Source organism: Babylonia areolata, chromosome 10 (assembly GCF_041734735.1).
Source record: "Babylonia areolata isolate BAREFJ2019XMU chromosome 10, ASM4173473v1, whole genome shotgun sequence".
Classification (NCBI taxonomy): Eukaryota; Metazoa; Mollusca; class Gastropoda; order Neogastropoda; family Buccinidae; genus Babylonia; species Babylonia areolata.
Window position 1 is genome coordinate 17,907,329 of NC_134885.1, and position 26,163 is coordinate 17,933,491.

The window sequence follows — 26,163 nt, forward strand, 5'->3', positions numbered from 1 at the left end:
CATGTCAAAAATGGTAACTCTTGATGGACATGAGCAGATCAGACTGAAAAGGTTCCATCATAATGAACATGTCAGATGTGTTATGTTTAAGTCATCCGACAGCCAAAATCAATGTCTTGTTAACAGCTGATTTAACACTGTCTGATCTTATTCACAGAAGATAATCCTTTATAAGAGCCACCTGCCTTGAAATGACCTGACCAATGCACAGAACACTCACTTCACTTGATCTGATCTGACCTGATACACTAAATGCACACTTCCTCTCATGAAGTCTGAGGTCATATCGACACCTAACAGAAACTACCACCAGTCAATGCCCTGTCTCTTGAACAAATCCAGTGTGATTAATTAAAACCGTGCAATCAACAACCATCTACCTGAAGGTCTAGTCATCAGCCCCATCCACATGTAGTATGCGGCTTCTGTCCAAACGTGCGCGTGTGTGTGTGAGCATGTGTGTATGTGTGCGCATGCGTGTGTGCATGTGTGTGTGTGTGCGTGCATTTGTGATTATGCACAAGTTTTTGTATTGATATGCACATGTATGTATCCTAATTTCTACTGTATCTGTGTATGATTTTCAATTTTGTGTTCGTACCTCTTTATGTACTATCCCCCCCCCCCCCCCCCCCCAAATTACTCGTGACCCCAGTACACTTGGCAAAAAAGACATATTCTATTCTATTCTATCAGACACTGACACTGACCTCACTAACAAAGCACAGGTTCGACAAGGCCTCAGCTGACACTATCCTCACACAAACCATGCACCACCACTCTTCAACTGAGTTTATTTACACCACACTGACCTAGCACACTCACTCAGTCTGACCTGATCTTGTTTGACTTTAAATGCTGAACTGACACGTGACACAGAATACCAAAAAACAGATATCTGGTCAGAAATGACTTCATTGTGTGAGAACATGTACTGAACCAGGCATCCACCCACTGATCGCACATTCATCTGACAAGATCAGACTGGATCTCTGCTCATCTTACAGTTCACTCAACTCAACACCCTGAATATGTATCATCAGCAAAAACCCCAAAAAGTTCACAAAGAACTGAACAGGTCAACTGAACTTTCAGCCTGAGTATTGCTTGAAAAATAGAGCATGGCTTAAAAATTCCAGCATGAAAATCATGAAAAGTCATGTACATGGCAAACAAATTTATCCTGCCACCAAGAAAGTGGCTGAGATGTGCCTTGCTTAGGGAGGAGAGGGGGTGGTGTGGGGTGGAAGAAAAGAATAATCTGAAATCACTAGTGTATTACACATTCATATTTTCATGGGTGCTTGCACAATGTTAAGTCTTCACCACTGATTCCTCAAAACTCCCCTGATGGAGATTTAAACTACATGCAATGACTGTAGATAATGCAGTGATGACACAGACAGAACAGTGGTGTTGTGGTGAATTTCACCTCTTAAAAAAAAAAATTCTTTTTTTACATTTCACACTGTCACACTCTCCCAATCTACCATTCCTCATGGCAGTGAACATGTGTGCAGACATCTTTGTGAATCTGCAAGAACTTCCCAAACTTCAAACATACACTCGTTTATGAAACAATGCCTCATACTCATGATGCAACTATTCTTAACATTCCTGATGGAAAATGGACTTGTGTGTATCTCTTTCATCTTTTGTTCTTATCCCTCTTTTAGTGTCTTAAAACTTTTTAAAATGATCTTTTTGGCTGTTATATTTTCTTTACTTTGTTCTTCAATTAAATCTTTTTGTGCTGTTTTCTATCCCATAACTTATCAAAATGTTTTCTGTGTGGTAAGGATGATAAATGGTATTGATCAGGAACTGTGGAACAAGTCAATACATAATGAAGTAAGCTAAGGCAACAGGTTCTCTATAGGCAATTAATGCTCCATCACATTACAGAGACCCAAGGGCCACAGCCTGTGGACAAACAGTGAACAACTAAGGCTGATCAGAAATCATCACAAAGTCGCCTTCCTTTCATCACAGACTGTCTTTTGCATCATCAAACAAAGTTAACGTTCATGGGATAACCACTGACAGGCATGGGAAAGATGTGTTCAACACTGCACAAAAGAGAATTCCTGTGCGCACATGCTCAGCTGATCACAGTCTCTCCGCAAAAGGCAGGTCTCCTTTCGTCACAAGATGCAGCACTGAAACAGACACCATCCACTGGTCACTCACAATGAACATGACAGATAAGATCAGATCTATTTATCTATCCCGTAATCTCTTAGACTGTCAGGGCACCACACATTTGGCTACCACCCCTTGTGATGGTCTGTCCTTCTGACTGTCTCACTCAGGGTCAGACCTGTCCACTCTGAGATGATGTCCTCCCATCTCTTCTTCTGCCTGTCTTTCTTCCTTGTTCCCTGCAGAAAGATCTTGGCCAGTCACGATGAACCTGAGACATGGTCATACCACTTCAATTTCCTTTTCTTTACAGTGGTCAGTAGATCATCATGTGGCCCAATGGCTTGCTTGGCTCTTCTAAGCTCTTCATTGTTTGTGATGGTGGTCCCTGTGTGTGATGCCAAGGATCTTCTGTGCGCCTCATCAATGTGGCCTGTATCTTATTCTCTAGTTCAGCTGTCAATGTCTCCCAGAAAGAAATATGGAAATGACAAGGGTGCGCATCAGTCTGATCTTTGAGCTGAGCGTGATGTTGCTGTCAATCCAGATGGGCCTCAGTTTTGTCAGTGCTGTTGTTGTCCTAGTTATACTGCAGAGTATTTCAGGCTTGGATCCTTTGTCCAAAATGATTGCTCTGAGATACTTGAAGATTTGGACGGTTTCCAATTTTTCACCGTTGATAAGATCGGACAGGACAGAATGAGATAAGACAAAAAGGTAAAATAGATAGGATAGGATGATATAAGACAAAAGGTAAATTAAAAATAACTTTATCATCTCAAAAGAGAAATTAGGCCAGGTACAATATCATTATGTAAGCAAGTTCTCATCATGGAAACATTATTTTTACTATAGACATTAAATATATGACAAAGACATGAATGTAATATGCATAAACCATTTCACACAGATTCTCACCATATATTTTCCAAAATGCACTCTCCATTTTCTAAAAGAGGCAACATGGGATGACAAATACAGAGGAGCTGTGTTCTGCTTGAATAATCAATGTCACACAGTCTCCGATGTTGGTTTTATTTACCGTTAACAATAAAAGAAAAACAACTTCTGTTATCTGACTTTTCTGCCATGTTGTTTCAGATGAACCTGCTTACCCAAGAACAAAAAATTCAAATGTATGCTGCCTGCAAAATTTGTATTTTCTTTGGTTTTTCTGTCATGAAAAGCCAGTGTTTTCCCTCTCTCAACAGTTCCTTGAAGGATTGTTTTAACGTAGCTTTCATTTCTTAACTAATGTCAGCAGATCTTCAAAAGGTCCAACGTGCTGCTTAATGGTTTGACACATTTGTTCACTGTTGATGTAATCAGTGTATCTCATGTTTAGTATCTTGCATAACATCCCATTTCCATGGCTTCAATTCTTTCCAAAATCTGCCATGAGGGTCCCCACCTGGCATCCATTGATGGAAATGGAATATACCAGTGCATGCGGTAATCTGATCTTGTGTTTCATGGAGATGTTGCTGTCTTTCCATACAGGTTTGTCTGGATAGTGTTGATGTTGTCTTTGCTACCTTTGAGAGAACTTCTGGTTTGGATTATTCATAAATGATGATGGATCCCAGCTAGGTGAACTGATGAACAGTTCCTAGTTTCTGTTCCTGGACAGCTATATCTGTGGTGATAGTGGTGGTGTGGCTGGCCATCAACAGTGCTTGAGACTCTGAATAAAGAAGAAGAAAAAAGTCAAGCCTAAATTTCTGTGGAGACTGCTTGGAGGACACCATGGCAGAATTGGTTACGTGTTGGACTTCTGATCCAGTGTTCACCAGTGATCAGAATTCAAGCCCCCCTTTCAGCATGGTGTTGTGTCCTTGAGAAAGGCACATTACTCTTTATTTTCTTCGCTCCACCCTGGTGTGAATGGGTACCACTGACTTCAGTCAGGGAAGGGTCAAGCGATGGAATGTGAGGATTGGGCCCCACCTTTTTCTATGCAAAGCCCTAGACACAGTGGATATGAATTCACTGCCTCTATAGCTTTCAAGACTGTCGGACCTTTAAGTTTAATGTATTGCCCCATCAATGTGGCTTAGACAGTGACTGTGATCAAAGAGATAAACAGAAAGCTGGACATGGCATCATATTCCTTGCATTAGACAGCAACACTAAACCAACAATCCCTACTCACATCTTTGCCTTCCTTCTTCTCTCGTCGCTCTTCCCTCTCCCTGGGAGGTCGGCGGTCCCCACCAGTGGCTCCTGCCTGACCCTGACCTGCTGCCACTTGACCTTGACCCTGAGCCTGCTGGGCGCGCTGCTCTTGGATAGCAGCTGCTGCTCGTCTGTCTTCCTCTTCTTGCAGACGTAAGGCCAGCTCGTGACTGAGGAACAAGTCACTTTTGTTGACACCTCATGTCAGAGGGAAACTGACAAACCCTATAAATACTGTTGTAGAAATACATTTCCCCTACCTCTAAAATCACCAGTATGTGTGACAAGACATTAAACACCAGAAATGAAAGAAAAAAAAAGCATAAACAAAACAAAAAACTCAACACATACCTGTAACCATTCTAAAAGTTACTGCTACTTCATTGTCATTAAAAAAAGAAAAAAAAAGAAAAAAGGATTCAATAGAAATAAATACTAGACTAAGGAGGTGTGAGAGGGTGAACAACATTATCAATATCAATTTGAATGAAATCATCAGTTTTAAACTTTTCTTTGACATAAATAATTAAAATACAGATATTGTGATCGTTGTCAAGAATGATGTTCTGGGCTATTCTCTGCACCTCCTTGCACAGATAATGAAGCCTGAACTGGCATCACTGCTCTGAACTGATCAACAGCAATTTTTCTCATCAGTACTCCGCACTAACCAGAGAAAGACTACTGCCGGTATATATTATACTCAATGTCCCACCACTATCTCTTTAAAAGATCAATGATCTAGCATCACAGCAAGATATACATCATCACAGAAAGATAAACAATCTACCACCATAGCAAGATATACTTCATCATCAATTCAAAGATCCATTTCCTACCACCATAGAAAAAAAAATCTTCATTGTAGGTTTTCCAGATTCTGTCAGGATGTTTTGCAGAGTACAATGTGAATGTGCATGCTTCTCTCACACAACAAAAAGAATTGAGCTTTGTTTCTTATGATGTGAGTCACGTTTGCCGATGCCAGGCAGATCAGTCCCCAAATTGCTGTTTTACTTGAAAGATGCCAGAGACAAGTTGAACGTAAAGGAAATTTTCTATCTAAAATTACATTTAAATAACATACTTACCGTGACCCAACTAGTGCAGACTCGGGCAGCGGTCTGACATTCCTGTCCTGTGCAAACTACTATCTGCCTATGTGGAGAAAACGAAACTATGGCCGATAACCTCCCGGAAGTAGGTAACCTCCCCTTTGTCCCGCTGGCTAACGCCCTCTTTTTCCGGCAGCCATTATGACTCCTGTTCTTGTGCTCTTCATACGGCTAAGTTTTTTTGTATTTTCTGTCTGTCTGTCGATTCTCTGGTGTTCCTGTTTTTTGTCAAATTTTGTCTTCAACCAGGTCACATAATTATATGGTTCGGTTGGGAGATCGGGCTAAAATTAAGGCGCGATCACAATCAATTCGCGGACACTCTGGGCCCTCTATTTCTGGCCCTCTCAACAATGCCAACCCGCTGCCTCCTCCACTTCCTTCGCTCCCTCTAGTCGACTCCAGACCTCCACCGCCTCCTGCACCTTCTCCGGCGACTTCAAGGGGTCCGTTACCCCATACTCAGGTCAGTGGCGCCATTGATGCTATTCATTTCAATTCGCGAACGAATTTGATGCGATCTGCATTTCTCGGCCCTGCCAGTCGGCAGGATGCCCGAGTCGATCTCCTCTATCACTTTTCCCATGCCAACAATGGAATGTGCCATAATCCCTTTGGGAAAACAACACCATACACTGGCTTTGGATCCGCACGCTAGAATGGGCCCTATGTGCGATGCGTCTGTGGCAGCGGCCATAACATTGGCTCACGCGCCCCCCCACGCAGCATGCCTCTTCTGTCTCGGATCCTATGGCGACCGAGGCGCTTAGGGATGCCCTCCCCAGGTGTAGGGAGGAATGTGGACCACTAGGGGACACACTCGCCCATGCGCATGCACCCTCCCCTCATTCCAATTTTCTGATCCAAGAGAGGCAACTCCTGCTTTGGCACCCTTGCCGGTGACCACCGCAGTTACTTCCCTTTACCGGCACGGCCCCTAGCCAACAGTGCGGGTGCGTGCACGGTCCCTTCAAGCTTTGCGGTGATGACCCCATCTGCTGGTTGCTGCTGTTTCACATCCACTAATGGCGTCTCAGCAAGCTGCTCAACCAAACAACCAGCAACCCATTGTTAACTTGCTGCAGCAATTATGCACTGGTGTCACACCTAGCGCCTGCTCCGCCCCTTGCCCACAGAGCAGATGCATGCACGGCCCACTGAACTTCGGCAGTGCTGGATTTTTCTGCCCCACTGGATAACTCCACTGTTACCCAGACTAAAATCGGCAATTCCACGTCGGAGTGCCTCTTGATAACTCAATCCTGCCACTTGGCGGTGCTTGGGCCGATCTTGTTTATCCCTTTATCTGTCAACACACAACAGTTGAACGTCGGTCCTCTCGCAGGAACTATTCGTGAGATTGGACCGCCGTTCACCTACAGGAGGATGCACATCCCACGGCAAGCTGACTGACTTGACACCCCCTCACCCACGACGCCCATAACACTGGCTTATAGCGCCGTCATGCCACATGTCCTGACCGTCTCGCGTCCGATGGCGACCGATTCGGGTAGGGATGCCCACGGCACCATGGGACATTATAATTATTCCCCTTGCGGCTGTATTCACCTGTATCGGTTATGGTGGCATCGAACCACGGACTTTCACACGCAGCATGACACTCCTCCCTCTACAGCGAGGAAACGTCACACCAGGGGATATGTGCTCTAAAGACACCATCCTTTTCGCCGAATATCAGCGCCAAGGGAGGCAACTCCGCATTTGTAACCGACACAGCACGCCACTCCTGCGCCCGTGCTGTCCACCAATGATGTTTCTTCGGTTTCTCATTGGGTCCTGATGCCCATTCATGGACTCGACACGACTTTGCACAGCAACTGCACCTTTCTTGCTGTTTCTCAGGCTCTTGGCGACTGAACTTTTGGGTGCTTCATCCCCCCACACAGGCACACAGCCCTCTGCAGGCAACCAGTCCTATTACCATTCTCTTCTTGTTATACACAATAACAGGAAATAAATCACAATATTTCCCCTTCTATTCTTTTTGATTTATTATCAAAATCAACAAAAAAAAAAGAAAAAAAGAAAAAGAAAAAAGATTAAAAAAAATCTATGAGATATCTTGCTACATTTATACACATTTATGTTTACACTTATAGATGTATACTTATCCCTCGGTATACACATCTGTGTGCGCTTACGGGATAGGTTCATACGACTTTCATATTAACATGTACAATTATATTTCTATCTCTATTCATTGACATCTATTCATTGAGATTCCCTACATAGCAACATAGGCACACTTGCATTTGTGTCCTTCTGTTCACAATGCCCAGAACTCTCTGCATCTACGTACTGGCACTTCATTCATATGTGTATGTACATCTCATATATAGGTGCATTCACAGATTCCTTTCCATTACTGATTATGCACACTTACCCATTTACTTGGGTATATCTGTGCACGCTACACGTATGCTTATACAGCCGCTTATTTCTTGTGTCTCGATCTCTTGTCATTGGCATATTTCTGACATCATCACTTGAGTTGATGGAAGTTTACAATCCCTTTGCACATATACGTATTCATTTTCATAAATTCATCCCTACCTTGCTTTCGCAGGACGACTGCACTCACAGACAAAACTGCCTCATTCACGCCTGAATGTATGCTCCTTCACATTTTAGTAGTGGCTGGTCCTTAGGGACCCACACACACTCCCTTCCCACCCACAGGGCTAAGAATGCCCTCTCTTGGTGCAAGGAGGAACAAGGCAACCCATTTGCCTACAACAATCACCCATAGGGCTGGAAATGCCCCAACTTGGTAAAAGGAGGGATGAGGCAGTCCAACTTACAGGTGCCACTCTGGACACACATGCCCTTCATTCCTTCCAAGTTTGTAAGGCATCCCTTCCTCCCCCCCTTGCCTACAACAACCCTTGGTTTGCACCACTGTGGTTGTGACAACAGCTCCACATGGGCCTTACATCCTAGCCAGCCCTCCCATGAAGGGGTGTCTATCTTTGCCTTCCAAGTTTTAGCGGACCCAAAAACTGCCCACTGGGCAGGGGACAATCACCCTAAGCCCATCTCTTCCACTCCTCTCTAGTAGCAGAAAGCCTGGGTCATAATCGTTTTCCTCTACACTTGGGAGAAAGGCATACTGACGAGGACGGAGGCGTCTCACAAATCACAACGAACTGTCCATTAGCCACATGGGCGTACCTTTCTGCCCACTCATACCAGCACGGCAGATGCCACATTCAAGCACATCAGTTCACCCCATCACCTTGCTTGAACAGAGATCCAGCATCGACGTCTCAAACAATTGACGTTTGAAAGCACTTTCTGCACTTGGTCTTCCCTGCCCGATCCTTTCAGCTTCAACACACAACCACTGCTGTGGTTACAGATGGGCATTCCTTCTCAAGCACTGTCTTTCCAATAAGACACTTCCAGGGGTTTCTAGCCTAGGCAGGCTATCCCATCATGGAGCCCCAGCCTTCAGTCAAGGGCCTCTCAGAGGATGACTTTGTTGTCACTTTGGAAGCAAGCACCATGTCTTTCAGACACACGGTTGCACCACAAGACCCCGTCAACTCCTTCCGGCTTCCTTACATTTCAATATAACCTGCATGGTGGACACCTTCATCCCTCAAGCACACAGCAGCTGTTTCCTGATTTACCCATGCTGATTGGTGTCCTCCTCGGAACAATATATGATAATCAGTTGTGTACGACAGTCACCATCAGAACAGCTGAGGAGGCAACTGCTGTCCCAACTATTCAGGCTGGAATTCGATTATACAATTTATAGTAGAGAGTGTTTTGCCCAAGTTGCATCCCCAGTCCCTCGATCAAGAGGGCCTTAGGACTCATCACTGGGACGGATCCCAAAGGCTAGTGAGGCCCAAGGCTACAGCACTAAGTCCCAGTGCAATTTGACTTCTAGTCTGAAACACATAGTCCTTCATGAAAGACTAACCTGCAAATGATTTCCCTTTACAATTAAGAAACCACTGATAATACAGCTCTCACTTTGCTGTTGGCCATACTGAAAACGTATGTCAGATCAGTGATTTGATGTAAATGGCCAGTACAACACATCTTGAGCCACTTACCTCCCTGCCCCCGCCCCGCTCCATCCCAGACTCAGTGCGCACCACACACAGCCAGAGGCCTGTCATGGATCCGGTCCCCTTTCTCACTAAAGAACCTTCAGCAAAAATTTTCCACATGGAAACCCTCTTCCATTAGGAATTCCACCACAGAATGAGACTCAGTGACCTGGAGGCACATGAAGTGCACTTCCACAGCCTGATCCAACCCAGCCATTGACTGCCAACAACTTTCTGCAGGCTGCTCCAACATACCACACTCAGGTAGAGAAGCCACCAAGCCTTCCGTATGCCCCTTCATGATGGTAGCTACCTGGGCAATTACACAGCCCTGTCCCAGAGACACCGGGGACATCAAGTCTTTTGTTGCCAAATGTCTGCCATTCTATGCATCGGCAACATACCAGTGCTGTCATTTTTTGGCAACGACAAAAAAGTGGTGGGGGGAGCGCCCATCGCCTGTCAGCTCGCATGGAGGAGCTCTACAGATCTGGCTGTCACGCCTAAGACCTAAGACAAGCCCAACACGGTGGCCGACCTCTGTCTCGTGCCACAGTTTCCTTCAAACACATATATCACTTCCACTATCGGCCCACAACCGATGTGGAATCATCAGATCAAACCACATGTGCACCTCCTTGCATTGACACTCAACTGCGCTCAAATGAGACAGCCCTATAAGGGTACGTGTTTCCTTCCCTTCCTTTGATTCGAAGGGCTCTCAGTAAAGTGTGGATTAAACACACTGACCCGATTTTCTTTGCGCTACATTTATCAGCACAAGTCTTTGTCATATGTGTAAAATAAGCAGTCAGAGTTTGTTTTGGACAGCTAGAGGTGCACAGCACTGACAAAGAAGTGCTGCTCATTCTCCACACTGATTTTCAATATCAACCTGTCTGATTTCCAGTTGGATAAATAAACTTGTATTGAACCTATATCACTCAGACACAAGGAATGTGCAGCATCCACAAAGCAGAAACACAGGGAAGGACAAAGAAATGACAACAAATACAAACAGAAAGACCTGACTTAACAAACTCTAACAAGACTTGAGAGTAGCATTTTCATCATTTGCTTGTAGCAAAGTAGTGTCTGAGAGAAGCAGCACCACCCCTCAAATCATTATCCCACTGGCATTCTGAAAGAGCGAAGATACTGACAGTTTTGCAGCTTTTCCCATTTGAATGTGTCTGGAGGTTTTAATGTGTTGTAAAACATGGTTCATTTCAGCATGTGACACTTTGAAATCCAGTCAACGCACAGAACATTGTTTAAACTCGCAGATGAAGGTTACAAGTGTACTTTGCTGTAAGTTTTGAGGTAGCAATTGTTGGGTACATTTTTCTTTGCTGCTGATGTCATTTCATCACTGGCTTTTCTTATCGCAGACATCTTCTGTCTAATGTTAAAAGATGGAGTGCCTGAGGGAGTAAAACACCAGAGGAGCATGACAGATGGAGGAAACAGTCTGTTTCTCAAGAACTAAAGTGGTGTAAACTTAAAATTGAGTTTTGATTAGTTCAGGCTGATCACAAGCCATAGAAAGAAACTTCACATTGGCTGATGGTACAGTGCCATCTATGTCTCAGGCCAAATGTCTGGCGTTCTTCTGCCTCTTTTCCACATGTTCAATTTGGACATGGTATTGACTGATTTATTGAAGAAAAAAATATTGCTTGATTTTTGCTACTTCAGAATAGCATTTTTAATGTGAGCACAGTAGCATAACATAATGAAGCAAACAAGAGCATGCTACATTTAAGTGTGGTAGTTTGTGGGTGTGAGAAAGATATGACAAACAGGCGAGAGAAAAACACAAGACAGACATGCAGACAAACAAGTATGAGAAAAACACTAGACAGACATGCAGACAAACAAGTATGAGAAAAACACTTGACAGACATGCAGACAAACAGGTGTGAGAAAGACACAAGACGAACATGACAGACAAACAGGTGTGAGAAAAACACACTAGACAGACATGCAGACAAACAGGTGTGAGAAAAACACTAGACAGACATGCAGACAAACAGGTGTAAGAAAGTCACTAGACAGACATGCAGACAAACAGGTGTAAGAAAGTCACTAGACAGACATGCAGACAAACAGGTGTGAGAAAAACACAAGACAGACATGCAGACAAACAAGTATGAGAAAAACACTAGACAGACATGCAGACAAACAAGTATGAGAAAAACACTTGACAGACATGCAGACAAACAGGTGTGAGAAAGACACAAGACGAACATGACAGACAAACAGGTGTGAGAAAAACACACTAGACAGACATGCAGACAAACAGGTGTGAGAAAAACACTAGACAGACATGCAGACAAACAGGTGTAAGAAAGTCACTAGACAGACATGCAGACAAACAGGTGTGAGAAAAACAATAGACAGACATGCAGACAAACAGGTGTGAGAAAAACACAAGACAGACATGCAGACAAACAGGTGTAAGAAAGTCACTAGACAGACATGCAGACAAACAGGTGTAAGAAAGTCACTAGACAGACATGCAGACAAACAGGTGTGAGAAAAACAATAGACAGACATGCAGACAAACAGGTGTAAGAAAGTCACTAGACAGACATGCAGACAAACAGGTGTGAGAAAAACACTAGACAGACATGCAGACAAACAGGTGTAAGAAAGTCACTAGACAGACATGCAGACAAACAGGTGTAAGAAAGTCACTAGACAGACATGCAGACAAACAGGTGTGAGAAAAACACTAGACAGACATGCAGACAAACAGGTGTAAGAAAGTCACTAGACAGACATGCAGACAAACAGATGTGAGAAAAACACATCAGTCAGACATGCAGACAGACAGGTGTGAGAAAAACACTAGACAGACATGCAGACAGACAGGTGTGAGAAAAACACTAGACAGACATGCAGACAAACAGGTGTAAGAAAGTCACTAGACAGACATGCAGACAAACAGGTGTAAGAAAGTCACTAGACAGACATGCAGACAGACAGGTGTGAGAAAAACACTAGACAGACATGCAGACAAACAGGTGTAAGAAAGTCACTAGACAGACATGCAGACAAACAGATGTGAGAAAAACACATCAGTCAGACATGCAGACAGACAGGTGTGAGAAAAACAAACTAGACAGACATGCAGACAAACAGGTGTGAGAAAAACACTAGACAGACATGCAGACAAACATGTGTGAGAAAAACACTAGACAGACATGCAAACAGGTGTGAGAAAAACAATAGACAGACATGCAGACAAATAGGTACGAGAAAAAAAAAATAGACAGACATACAGCAGACCTGCCTAGGCCCCCAAAAACCTCTCAGTAGTAGAACCCCAGTTTTCAGTAGTTTTATGGTAGTTTTCAGTAGTATGGACATGGCGGCATTTCCACTTTAATATACTCTTCATGTCATCTTCCTTATACTAACCAAGACATGGTTTAGTGCTAATTATCAAACACAAGTGAAGCTTTCAGTAATCACATGCAGAGATACCAATCTCCAAAAGACAAAAAGAAGCATGTGACAAAATCACCAACACAAAATGACTGACTGACAGTAACCATCATTAAATTTTATTTTATTCATGACACAGCTTTCCTTTCCTCTTTCTCTTAGTTTTTATCTGTTTGCAGAGATTCCAAAATTGTGAACTTTACTGAAACAGGCGAGGGGATCTTGGGGACTGCATTAGGAGAGCAAAGCTGGTTATGTGTTATATCCATAAACACAGAGAGAGAGAGCATCTCTGAGTGCATGCACAAACACACGTGTGTGTGTGCGTGTGTGTATGTGTTCAATTCAACCCTGTGTGTGTGGTGAAAGAGGGGCGAGGATAGGAAGAAAGTGTGTGTGTATGCCTGAGAGAGAGACAGAGAGAGTATATGCTTTGTATTCTGTTTTCAGTGCAGCTCTCTCTCTCTCTCTCTCTCTGTGTGTGTGTGTGTGTGTGTGTGTGTGTGTGTGTGTGTGTGTGTTCAATTCAACCCTGTGTGTGTGGTGAAAGAGGGGCGAGGATAGGAAGAAAGTGTGTGTGTATGCCTGAGAGAGAGACAGAGAGAGTATATGCTTTGTATTCTGTTTTCAGTGCAGCTCTCTCTCTGTGTGTGTGTGTGTGTGTGTGTGTGTGTGTGTGTGTGTGTGTGTGTGTGTGTGTGTGTGTGTGTGTGTGTGTTCAATTCAACCCTGTGTGTGTGGTGAAAGAGGGGCGAGGATAGGAAGAAAGTGTGTGTGTATGCCTGAGAGAGAGACAGAGAGAGTATATGCTTTGTATTTTGTTTTCAATGCAGCTCTGTATGTGTGTGTGTGTGTGTGTGTATGCGCGTGCGTGCGTGCGTGTGTTCAATTCAACCCTGTGTGTGTGGTGAAAGAGGGGCGAGGATAGGAAGAAAGTGTGTGTGTATGCCTGAGAGAGAGACAGAGAGAGTATATGCTTTGTATTTTGTTTTCAATGCAGCTCTGTGTGTGTGTCTGAAATCTGAAGTCTGAAGCCTGAATGGTTTATTGTTTAGGTCTTTCTGCCCGTGACAACAGGGGTGGGGTGGGGGGAGGGGGGGGGGCTTCTGTATTAACATCCATTATAAAGAACAGCGCCAATATATGTAAAGCAAACAAAGGGTAAAAAAGAAAGAGAAGACAAACAGAGTAAGGCAGACAGAGAGAGAGAGAGAGAGAGAGAGAGAGAGAGAGAGAGAGAGAGAGAGAGAGAGAGAGGGGACAGAAAGAAGAAAAAGACAAAAGATAGATGGGCAGATTGGTATGTAATCATGCGTCATTAACCAAAGATAGACTTGTTTCTATGGGTGAAGGCTTTGGACAAGAACAGAGAGAGTGGAATGCATGTCTTCACATCTGCAAACAACAGTGACAATTTAAATGCATTGGGGCGCACATGATACTTCTTCAGTATATACTGTTCTCTGAGACTTTTGTATTCTGGGCATATCAAAATAAAATGGAGTTCGGTTTCTTGTTCATCTTTACAGAATAAGCAACACATATTTTCATGCTTTTTTGAATATCTCAATCTATGCGGTTTCAATGGGAATACACCACGTCTGACTCTTGTGAGAACTTTTCTTGAAACAGGGTTCTTGATTATGTTTAGATATTGCGGGGCGTTGTGTAGTTGTCTGAATGTAGAATATAAGGTAAATCTATCATGTGATGTTACATTGCTTTCCAAATCTTGCAGATGGCAATCAAATAATCTCTGTTTAAAAGCACACAAGAAACTGTTGATATTTTCCACCCTGGTTTTCCCACACATAGCCAAATCCATATCTATATAATGTAAAACAAATTTGTGATGCCCAATTGTATTTATCCCTACAATGGAGACCATACAACATTCTATATGCTTTAAATGGAATGCGACTTTCATGCATCCTAGTAACATTTAACCAATATCTAATACAATTAGTGTAGGTCTGGATATAAAAAGGATATCTACCCGTTTCACAGTAAATTAAGGTACTTGGTGTTTTCACAATGATATTTAGCAGAAGTTTGATAGCGAATAAGTGTACTCTCTCAATGACAGTATGGTCTGCCATTAATCCCCAGACTTCTGACCCATAGGTTAACATCGGTTGAATTTGACAATCAAATAATTTGAAGAAGATTTTCAGGCAATTTTCTCCTAATGTCCACAAGAATTTAAGGATTTCATACACATCCTTTTTTACTTTCAAAGACATTTCCTCAAGTGAATATGAAAATGTCAAACCAGTGGAAAAAACTACGCCTAAATATTTGTAAGTGTTAACAACTTCCAGTTTTTTGCAATTATAGAACTATTTCTCTCTTGATGCAATATGCCCTCCTTTCTTAAATACTACAATTTTCAACTTTTCAACGTTTACTGTAAGGTTCAGAGTCTCGGCAGTATTACTAAGTACATTTAACTGACACTGAAGACCTACTACTGTATCAGAAAACAGAATAACATCATCTGCAAAAAGTAGAATGAGGATTTGAATAATATCAGGAGAAAGTGTTATACCATGTCTGCCTTGTTGCATGACTTCATCAACTAGTTCATTTATTAGGAACAAAAATAAAATTGGACTGTAATTGTCACCTTGCTTTAAGCCTCTCGGGCACCGAAACGGTTCAGTCATATCGTTATTCACTCGCACTCTCGCTTTCACAACCGCATACATACTCTTTATCGCTCTGTACATTTTCCCATGAATACCGTTTTTGCGTAACACTAGCCAGAGATGATTCCTATCAACGAAATCAAATTCCTTTTTTAAATCAATAAAGGCGGCATATAATTTAGAATGGCTCGACAGTTGCTTTTGTACTAAGGCAAGTAATGTAAAAATGTGGTCAACAGTACTGTAACCTTTTCGAAAGCCCGCTTGTGACTCATTCAATACAGCATTTTCTTCAACCCATGCAGTTAGGCGCTTGTTTAGAATGAAAGTATATAATTTACCAGATACGTTAAGCAAAAATATGCCTCTGTAATTGTCCGGATAATTAGTATCACCTTTCTTATGTAGTGGGTGTATAACTGCTTCAGACCAAGTCATTGGGAATGTTCCAGAGTCAAATAATTTATTGAATAACTGGGTAAAAAATGTTACTACAATTGGTGAACCATATTTATAAAATTCGCCACTAACCCCATCAGGACCGGCAGCTTTTCCTAATTTCAGAGCTTTTATTGCTCCAATAACTTCTGTTTCGGTGCCACCAAAATACTGTTATACATGCTAGAACTTTGCAAAGTTTCGTCAAAATCAGCTTCGTTTGTTGTGTTTTCGACATTAATCACTATATCATCCTCCAATACGTCACATCCAAATACTGACTTAAAATGTCTAAACCATTCATTGCTTGAAATACAGCTAGGTGGTGTTTTACTATATGTTGCAGATATGATTGTACCCCAGAACTTTTTCTGATCTTTTCCACAACTCTCTAGAATTTCTAGAATGTGCTTTTTATAATCTGAGCTTTTCTTTTTCAGGAGCTTTTTATACTCTCTTCGTTCAATTGTATATACAGTTCTAAGTAATTCATTTTCATCTTTATTTTCAACTTTACAAGCTGCATGTTTCTTTAAAGCCTGGCATACCTTTGCCCTGGTTTTTCTACATTCTTCGTCAAACCACGGACTGTTCTTTACCATACCAGTTTTAAAGTTTCTTTTCATGCACTTACCTGCAAGAAAAATACCTTTATTAAATGTTATTAAAGCTGCCTCAATGTCAGAATCAATTAAATTGGTGGCTGTGTTGAAGAAATCTAAAACTTCAGGGGATGCAAGTGCATCAGTATATTCGTCAGTTTTATCTTGGTTCCAGATGTATTTTTGGATTACAGTTTTTCCTAATGTATTTATATGTTGTGCTTGTATCTGGTTGACTTTGAGAAACATTTCTACAGGCATGTGTTTTGATTCTATCTTATGGATTACTTGTAGTCTTAATGCACTTTCAATGAAACATTTAGATACCAAAAAATAGTCAATAACGCTAGCCCAATTATGCGCAATGTAAGTAAATTCACCAGACTCATCCCCTGGCAAAAAGCCATTCAAAATTAATAATGAGAACTGTTCACAAACATTCAAAAGATAACGTCCAAAACCATTAACAGCACTCTCTTTCGAGTGACGCAAGTACTCCTCTGGTTCTTCGTCGTCCATCATCAAAGTGTCCGGCAGCAAGGCGTCTCTGCTATTTCTGGTTCCTGTCCTTGCATTCAGATCACCAAACACAATTATTGGGACCTCTCCATGTTCCTCAAATATATCTAAAATACAGTGCTCTAACATGTAAATCCCATTATCAATTTCTGATTCTGAATAATAAATGCTGTCTGACGGAAGTAAATACAATCCTATCAGCATACAATCTGATGATAAACCTGTCAACTCGCCAGAAATCTTTAGGACAATGCAGTTATGGTATTCTACATGAATGTGTTTGACACAAGAAACAAATGACTGCTGTAATAGTAAGGCTACACCGCTGGACAGACGTGAGGTTGTAGCGTCAGATAATCTGACACCTGGTGAAATGAATGTTTTATATGATGGAAAAAGATCTGATGGAAAATTAGATGAAAACGTTTCTGTCAATAAAATGATATCATACTTGGACAAAAGTAGTCTTATTTCTGGTTGATGAATGTTAGCAACACCCTCAATGTTATATGTTAGGAATGAAATACGCCCTAAACATGTATGTTCGGAATCAACAGGACAGTTTTCCATGGGACCAATGACACAGGCAGGGCCGTATCCCTATCCTGAGGACTGTTCTTGTGGACCTGGGGGTCGTGACGCACTCACACCGATGCGCGGAAAGCTGTCTGTCACCTGGGCCTGTCTGGATCTTGTTCTGCTCCGGGTTTCATGTCCTCGGTGTCTGGGGGTCTCACTTATCAATGAGCAGTCCTGTTCTGTGGATCCTATATCTAGCTGGCCTTGAGCTGCTTTACCGCTTTCATGGATATTCGCTTGTGAGAGAACGGGGGACTGGTTTTCAATGTCTGCGTGCACTGGCTGAGCTTCCACCGGTTGCTTCACAAATGCTACCATCTTCACTGCGGGGTGACATTGCTGGAGTGAGCAGCGTAGGAGATGAACAGTCTGCAACTGCACCATTACCGTCACGAGGCAGGGGGGTACTGTTGGGGTTCACCATGTCTCCCGCAATTACAGCATTCAAAGAGGTAGGGATTGTGGAAGGCATTCCAGAGTTGGGGCTGGGATGGTCACTGGGACTCTGGGAGGGGACAACACGGAGGGGCTGCCCAAAGTTATCAGCAGTGTGAGTCTGACAGCCATCATGGGCGGCAGAGACAAAGTGAGCCGCAGTACTTGTGCCACTGGTATTTTCGGGTTTATCCACAAGTCTCACACCCCACTGGTCAATCAGTTTCCTTGTTCTCTGCTGAGGTGGACGCCGAGGTCAAGGGCTGGCTGGGGGAGGTGGTAAGTGGACCACATTGGAAGACAGAAAATCGTTTCTGTCTGTGTCATCCACAGTACACTGTGTCTGGTCGGTGTGATGATCAGCAACATGAGTGTCGACCTGCTGCTGGTAGGAGGGCTTTCCTCTCCAAGATGTTGTGATGTCTGTGGGAGCAGAGAGGGAGGCAGGTGGAGGATCCCTGTGCTTGTCCTCCAGCCGTTTCCGACCTGGGAGTGTTGGGAAGGCGTGCATGTCAAACATCGAGGGAGGGTTACTGTTTGTGACCTTTTGTTCCACTGTTTCATGGTTTTGAGGAAAGTAGTGAGGTGGGATTTCACGGGGAGAACTGTTGTTTGTTGCAGCATCCCGTCGTTCGTCTGCTGTCGTCTGCGTGAGTTCCTGGTCATATGTCTACCAGGACGTACATGTGTGAGTCTTTCTCTGTGGTCTCTGTGGAGATTGCGTCGATGGGGGTGATCGGTTGTTGTTGTACTTGTTGCAGTACAGCCGACCTTTCCAGAAGTACGCCTTCCCAGCTTCTCTTTCCTCCCTAAGAATTTGATTCTGGCGTTGAGACAGATTGGAAGCAACCCTGACATTCAGCGTGTTTGCCATCTCTTGTCTGCTTTCGTTGGATTGTAAGATGGACAACTTGTCGCACCAGCGATGCAAGCAAGCAATGATGGGGCGGGGACGATGGCTGTCCTGGCTCTTCGGTCCAGTGCGATGGGCACGTTCCACATTGTCTTCTGTCCAGCGTTTCTTGTCTGGGTAGAAGCAGTTCAGCAACTGCACCACCAAACTGACACACTGATTATTGTCCTCCTCGAAGCTTTCGGGCACATTGAAAAACCGTATGTTGTTGCGCCTCAAGAATGATTCTAATTTGTCCATTTGGATGTCCATTTTCTTGCTCACATCGAAGAAGAAGTCCTTCCATTGGCACAGGTTGTCACATTCTTGCTCCAAAATGTGGTGTTTGTTTGCAACAGTTCCCATGTCGTGTTTCAGTTGGTGATTCTGCTCTTGAAGGGAATGACACCACGATTGCAGTTTGTGCACCGTTTCAGCTAAAGATAGTGCAGCAGGGCAGGAGCTTGAGCTGTGAGGAAAACTGTCGACTTGCTGAGGATAGCCTGCTAGAGACAGCATTCTTCTCTGCACTGAAGAGCTTGGGTCAAGGGTTTGAGCACTGCTACACCAACCATGCGTTGAAGTTCTTGGATCACCATGAAGATGATCAGGATTTTGATTGTAGTCAATGTGTTGCTCAAGCTGGTATCTCTGATCGTTCTGCCAAGTTGGTCCAGGGTTTGCTTCCACATCCCCACAAGCCAGCAGCAGCCAGGTGATGAAGACTGCCGACACACTTGCAAAGTAGCAATTGAGACGTGCAGTGTTATACCTCAACTTTATGATATGACGTGTTGGATTGCTGAATGTCAAAGTCACAAGATTGTGGAACCTGATGGCTACAGCCCACATGACAAAACATCGTCTGACGTGAGAAAAAGCATCTTCCAGTGAGGGAGAGAGACCGTAGATGTTTTTGCGATGTTCACTGAACACATCAACACAGGTGCTTGCCGTTTGATTTTCATTTAAGGCACATGTAACGAAGAACAGCGTACAGAGTAACACCGTGCGGGTAAAGGTTAACGGCCATGAAAGTTTAAGTCCATGTGCCTGTTTCATGTTCACGAATCTTGCCCTTCCACTTTGGGGCAAAAATGTTTCATGTAGTGCGTGCATGACGCGCAGTTCACGTGCACACTGGTTAGTAAAGTCGGTTTAGCATCTGAATTAATTTCACATGAACTTTGTCCTTCTTTGTCAAGTGCTAATTTTCAAAAGTAATTATACGGTTCACCAGGACCGATCTTATGAAAATCAAAACACAGTCGTGATCCACATACCTTCAGGCACATTATTGCAGTTTCAACACAGACCGACATCGCTATACCACTGAAATTTCTGTTTGCACTGGACAGCAGAAACACACACGTCCAATCAGCATCAAGCAAGGGAGATGTGTGTGTGTGTGTGTGTGTGTGTGTGTGTTTGTGTATGTGTGTGTGTGTGTGTGTGTATTCAATTCAACCCTGTGTGTGTGGTGAAAGAGGGTCGAGGATAGGAAGTGTGTGTGTATGCCTGAGAGAGAGACAGAGAGAGTATATGCTTTGTATTTTGTTTTCAATGCAGCTGTGTGTGTGTGTGTGTGTGTGTGTGTGTGTGTGTGTGTGTGTGTGTGTGTGTGTGTGTATGTGTGTGTGTGTGTGTGTGTGTGTGTGTGTGTATTTGAGAGAGTGAGAGAGTGTATGTGTGTGTGTGTTTTTCAATTCAGCCCCTGTGTGTGTGTGTGTGTGTGTGTGTGTGTGTGTGTGTGTGTGTGTGTGTGTGTGTGTGTGTGTTTGAGAGAGTGAGAGAGTGTATGTGTGTGTTTTTTTTTCAATTCAGCCCCTGTGTGTGTGTGTGTGTGTGTGTGTGTGGTGAAAGAGGGACGAGGATGGGGAGAAAGTGTGTGTGTATGTCTGAGAGAGAGAGAGAGAGAGAGAGAGAGAGAGAGAGAGAGAGAGAGAGAGAAAGAGAGAGAGTGAGTTTATATGCTGTGTTTTGTTTCCAATGCGACTCTGTGTGTGTGTGTGTGTGTGTTTAAGAAAGAGAAAAAGTGTGTGTGTGTTTAAGAAAGAGTGTGTGTATGCGTGTGTGTGTGTGTGTGTGTGTGTGTGTGTGTGTGTGTGTGTGTGTGTGTGTTTAATTCAGCTGTGTGCGTGTGTGTGTTTGAGAGAGTGTGTGTGTGTATACGTTTGTGTGTTTTCAATTCAGATGTGTGTGTGTGTGAATAGAACAGAATAGAATAGAATAAATTTTACTGTCATGAAATCGTAAGGTTTAAGAGACACAAGTGCAATGGTAAATAAATGAATGAATGAATGAAAAACACACAATTAATCAATCAGTTAATGCAGTAAATTGCAGCAGCATTCATAAACAAATTTTCCTAAACTTGTTTGTATATATTCATCATCTGTTAGCAACACCTGACTGGGAATATTTCCTGTGTTATTCGAATTTTGAATATCTTTTAAAAATGTTGCCTTAAGGTTTTATATATATATATATATAATATTATATCTTACAATGATCAAGAAGATGGATTTCGTCTTCCAGGATGTTACACTTGTTGCACAATCTGTCTTCTTGTGGAATATTTAAATATCTACCTTTCACAATCTTTAAGTCATGCGCGCTTATTCTGAGTTTCGTCAAAGCTTGTCTGTGTTTTGTATCTGATATATTTAAAAGATAGGTTTTAGTTTTGTACTCTCTCTCTCTCTCTCTCTCTCTCTCTCTGTGTGTGTGTGTGTGTGTGTGTGTGTGTGTGTGTGTGTGTGTGTGTGTGTGTGTGTGTGTGTGTGTGTGTGTGTGTGTGTTCAATTCAACCCCGTGTGTGTGGTGAAAGAGGGGCGAGGATGTGGAGAAATAGTGTGTATATGCCTGAGACTGTGAGAGAAACAGAAGCAGAGTTTATATGCTATGTGTTTTGTTTTTGGTGCAGCTCTGTGTGTGTGTGTGTGTGTGTGTGTGTGTGTGTGTGGGTGTGTGTGTGCTTGAGAGAGAGAGAGAGAGAGAGAGAGAGAGAGAGTGTGTATGTGTGTTTTTTTCAATTCAGTTGTGTGTATGTGTGTGTGTGTGTGTGTGTGTGTGTGCGCGTGCACGTGCGTGAGTATGAGACATAATGTGTGTGTAAGTGCATGTGTAAGATTACAGACAAACAGGTGTGAGAAAAAACAATAGACAGACATGCAGACAAACAGGTGTAAGAAAGTCACTAGACATGCAGACAAAACAGGTGTGAGAAAAACACTTGACAGACATGAAGACAAAAAGGACTCACTCTGAGGTCTGTGCAGAACCAAATTCCTGATGAAACTGACCCCAGGCAGCCTCCTGCTCCGCTATCATCTGATCATCCTGATGCTGTAACGACAGGGCCACCTGGTAGCTGCACACACACACACACTGGTATATAATTTGGATGCTGTGTGTGCGTGTGTGTGTGCGCGCGCATCACTGTACTTGTATACAAGTCCTGAAGACAAATTAGTCTAGTAATTCTGTGAGAAAAAGTGGCCGAACCTCAAAAAAATTGCAAGAAAACGTTTTTTTGGCTCTACGTGTTCAGAGTTTTTTGCTCTATCACCTGTAAAAAATCGAAGATAATCGAATGTCAGATAAGTTCAGGAAAATTAAATAAAGAAAAATAAATAAGCTGAGATGGAAAAAAAAAGCGCAACATACTTTTTTACTGCCGCAGCTTGTCATTCGCGCCCTGTCAAGTCGGGCTCTGCGGGCAGGCCTGGTTCCTCCCCGCGCCTTCTCACTCCGTGCAGTGAAACCTGTTTCCTACTTCCCTGACCGTAGTGAATGTTTTACGTTGATTTGTTGGCAATTAGTGATTCCGGAATAATAAAACATACTTATAACAGTCAATTGAATCAGTTACTGAACTGTTATAACAGTTATCTTGTTCCTAATTTGCATCTAGACAGACAGCACGAAAGTGGCGTTGAAGAAAGGTTCACATGTTGCCTTCGCAAAATGTGGTGTTGAAGTATGGTGAACCATGCGCTTAAAAAAAAAAAAATTTACTGAAGAAATTACAATATTCAACTTTCTTAAGTAATTGTATGTAAAATGGAAACGGACGGTCATCAAGGCACTTGTGTGATCTGAAGTGATGACAAGCCATTGTCTGGGTTCTGAAAACATTGATTTATTTATTTATTTATTTTTTTCTATTTATGTATTTATCAATTTACTTATTCATCTATATGTTTTATTTTTAGTTTGTTAGTTACACATTTATCATTCAGTTTATTTTTGTTTATTCATTTATATATCTAATTATGAACTGTCTTGTTTGTTTCATTTTATCTATTATTATTATCTTCTGTCGTGGGGATATTTCAAACAACTCTGTGTGTGTGTGTGTGTGTGTGTGTGTGTGTAAGAAAGAGAGCGAGAGAGAGAGAGAGAGAGGCAAAACACTATTTTGAATTTGAAAGCAAAATATCACCAAATGTGGATATGCGCACACTCACACACATGCGCGCGCAATATGTGTCATTCATGTAGATGTTTTGTCCACTGTGACCTGGAAACGTGGAATTCATACATGAGATGTTGTCTATTCTAATGGATTCATTTATGTCAGATTTATATATATATATATATATATACATATATATATATAAATCCAATTAATATAATCCTATGTTTGATCGTGACCTGGTCTCCATTTGACCTTAAGCTGGTCCTCTTTTCAGCATTAATAAGTACAGTATCAAAAGAAATCAAACCATACAAGAAGAACATCGATCCTGACAGTCCGTGCAAATTGTTAACGTGAAAGGCAATGTATAAGCAGAGCGACTTATTCACACAAAGCTGTCTTTATGCGTCTTAAGGTTGCATTTTAAAAATATACACTTACATTTTGCAGACATTCTTTACCAATAAGTATAGATGCAAGTCTGAAAAAAACCCCAACATATTGCGATTATTTTGGGATTAGACCACTTTTTATCATAGAATTACTGGACTAATTCATAATAATGTCCATCCTCACAAAGGCTTCCCTCTCAGTGTTGTTCTTCAGCGGTTGTCACCTGTGCTGAGTTCGAATAATGTATTCCATGACACTCTCCACATGCTGGCGAGCAGTCAAAACCTTGTTTTCTGCAGGTACACCTTTTTGTCACAGTCACACTCGCAATCACAGCGGATAATGCACAGAAGCTTGGAAGGAGCAGGAGGCAAGTGTGCTGTGCAAGGCGGCACCATCTGGTTGTTAACAATCTTCCAGCCCCATTGTCCCGGAACAAGTGTGTCATTTCCAGTCCACTGTTGGACTTACAGACATGTCCTCAAACTGTGGTATTTGGTAGCAGAGGACATTGGGGGCAGAGAGTGAACTTGTATGAATGTTGTCCCAGACGCTACCTTTGAACAGAACATCATGTATCTAATCTTGTCAAGGGTGGACGCTGTCTTCCTATCATACAAAGACAAGAGCATCTGCTCAGCAGCAGCAACAACCTCATCTTTCTATAAGTTCTTCAGGAATGTCTCTGCCAGTTCACAAAGTTGTTCTGAGCTCAGAAATTTCTGGAAACCTGTCCGTTTGCCAGTTCCAAAAGCTCGGGACGCTGTGTCACACCTATGGCTGCATATACAGGCAAGATATGACATAAGCTGCTAAGTGAACTCTGAAACTGCTTGATGTTCCAGCACCTGAACGGCTTTCTGCTTTTCTTGAGAAAGATTTCCTCTGAAGCACTACTGAAATGGCAGACCAAAAGGACTAAAAGATCTGTGTCATCGTCAAAAACCACTGTCTCTTTGCCTTTTGCACTTTCCTGAACCTCAGCAACAATCATGCAGTCAGCATCTCCTTCAGAACAGAAAGTCACGCATCCGTTGTTCCGCAGCTTACAAGAAAGCAAGGCAATAAAACATTGCTTGTTTTTATGATTGGCCAGAAACAGGTCTTTCCCGATATGCAGGGTCATGTCTGGTGTAAACTGAACCTCAGTGGACAACTTTCCCTCAGTTCTGCACATATATTTGACGTCTTTTGTGCTTGGGCCACTTGTATAGCCATTACAGGCTTCTTGTACTTCTGTCGCTTATGTCTGACGTTAAGTTTCAATGAAGGAAATGCAAGTTGAGCCACGAGACCAGGGATTTTTTTGAGAAGTGCCTCTCCATGCAGAACAAACGCACGTCACCAAGAAAGGCACTCTCTGGCAAGGGTTTGGAAACTCTCTTCCAGATCCCATCAGCAAGAAGGGCTTTATTTCCTTGACGAAGAAAAATAGAAGACTTAGAAAGAGATGATGGGTGACTCGACAGCTCATATCTGAACACCTCACTCTTGTCCTCGTATTTACTGCCTGCGGCTGAAACTAGGCGCTGAAACAGAAGTTGAGGCCACCACTTCTGCGTCGATCGTGACAGTGTTTATGGAGGCCATCGTAACAGCCTGTTCTGACCTAAAGGTGTATTCCGTGGCTTTGTGGCCTTCCATCTTCTTCAAGATTTTATTTCCCACTAAGTTTGCCTTGTGTGCATCCACCTTGGTGTTTGCAACCATACTTGTGGCTGTATTCTTCAGAACAGGACCAGCAATGAAGGGATCTCTCTCTTCCCGGAGAGCAAGGATGACAATCATGTCGTGACCATCCTGCCTCTTTCTGGCAATGCTGATGTCTTTGTGCTGTTCACTTGAGAAAGACAACCCGGTGATGTTCTGAATGGACGCACTGATGTCAGCACAAGTGGGCATTGATAGAAGCCATGCTGCATGTTGGGATTCTGATATTCCACGATCACGTGTCATCCCCCTGTTGATTTGATGCTTCTCATCAACACTTGCTCAATAAAAGATTGATAGAAAGACCAGCCAAGTAGCGATCACTTCTGCGGAAAATATGATGACCTTCTTGAAATTTGTTGTACACATCAGGGTTGGTTTGTTCAAGTTGCACCATATCTTGTAGGTACAGCTGGATTGACTTTGTGTACAGACTGTGACCAGCTGAAGCAAGAAAAGGTATCATCTCCTGCAATGTACTCAGGTGAAGATGCCAGTTTCCCGTCCTCTCCGCCTTCAGAAAACATCGTAAAATATCTATGAGATGATTGTAT

General features: G+C 42.8%; 1 protein-coding gene across 1 annotated transcript in view; it reads right to left on the minus strand.

Annotated features, from left to right (window-relative positions):
* Positions 1–621: 621 nt before the first annotated feature.
* Positions 622–26,163, minus strand: part of LOC143286843 (ubiquitin carboxyl-terminal hydrolase MINDY-1-like) — a 38,052-nt gene continuing 12,510 nt past the window's right edge. The window contains exons 7-9 of the mRNA XM_076594675.1: positions 22,349–22,456; positions 4,295–4,487; positions 622–2,159 (exon numbers count right to left, since the gene is read on the minus strand). Coding sequence (XP_076450790.1) covers positions 2,145–2,159; positions 4,295–4,487; positions 22,349–22,456 — 316 coding nt within the window. The 3' untranslated portion in view covers positions 622–2,144. The remainder of the gene's footprint in view (positions 2,160–4,294; positions 4,488–22,348; positions 22,457–26,163) is intronic.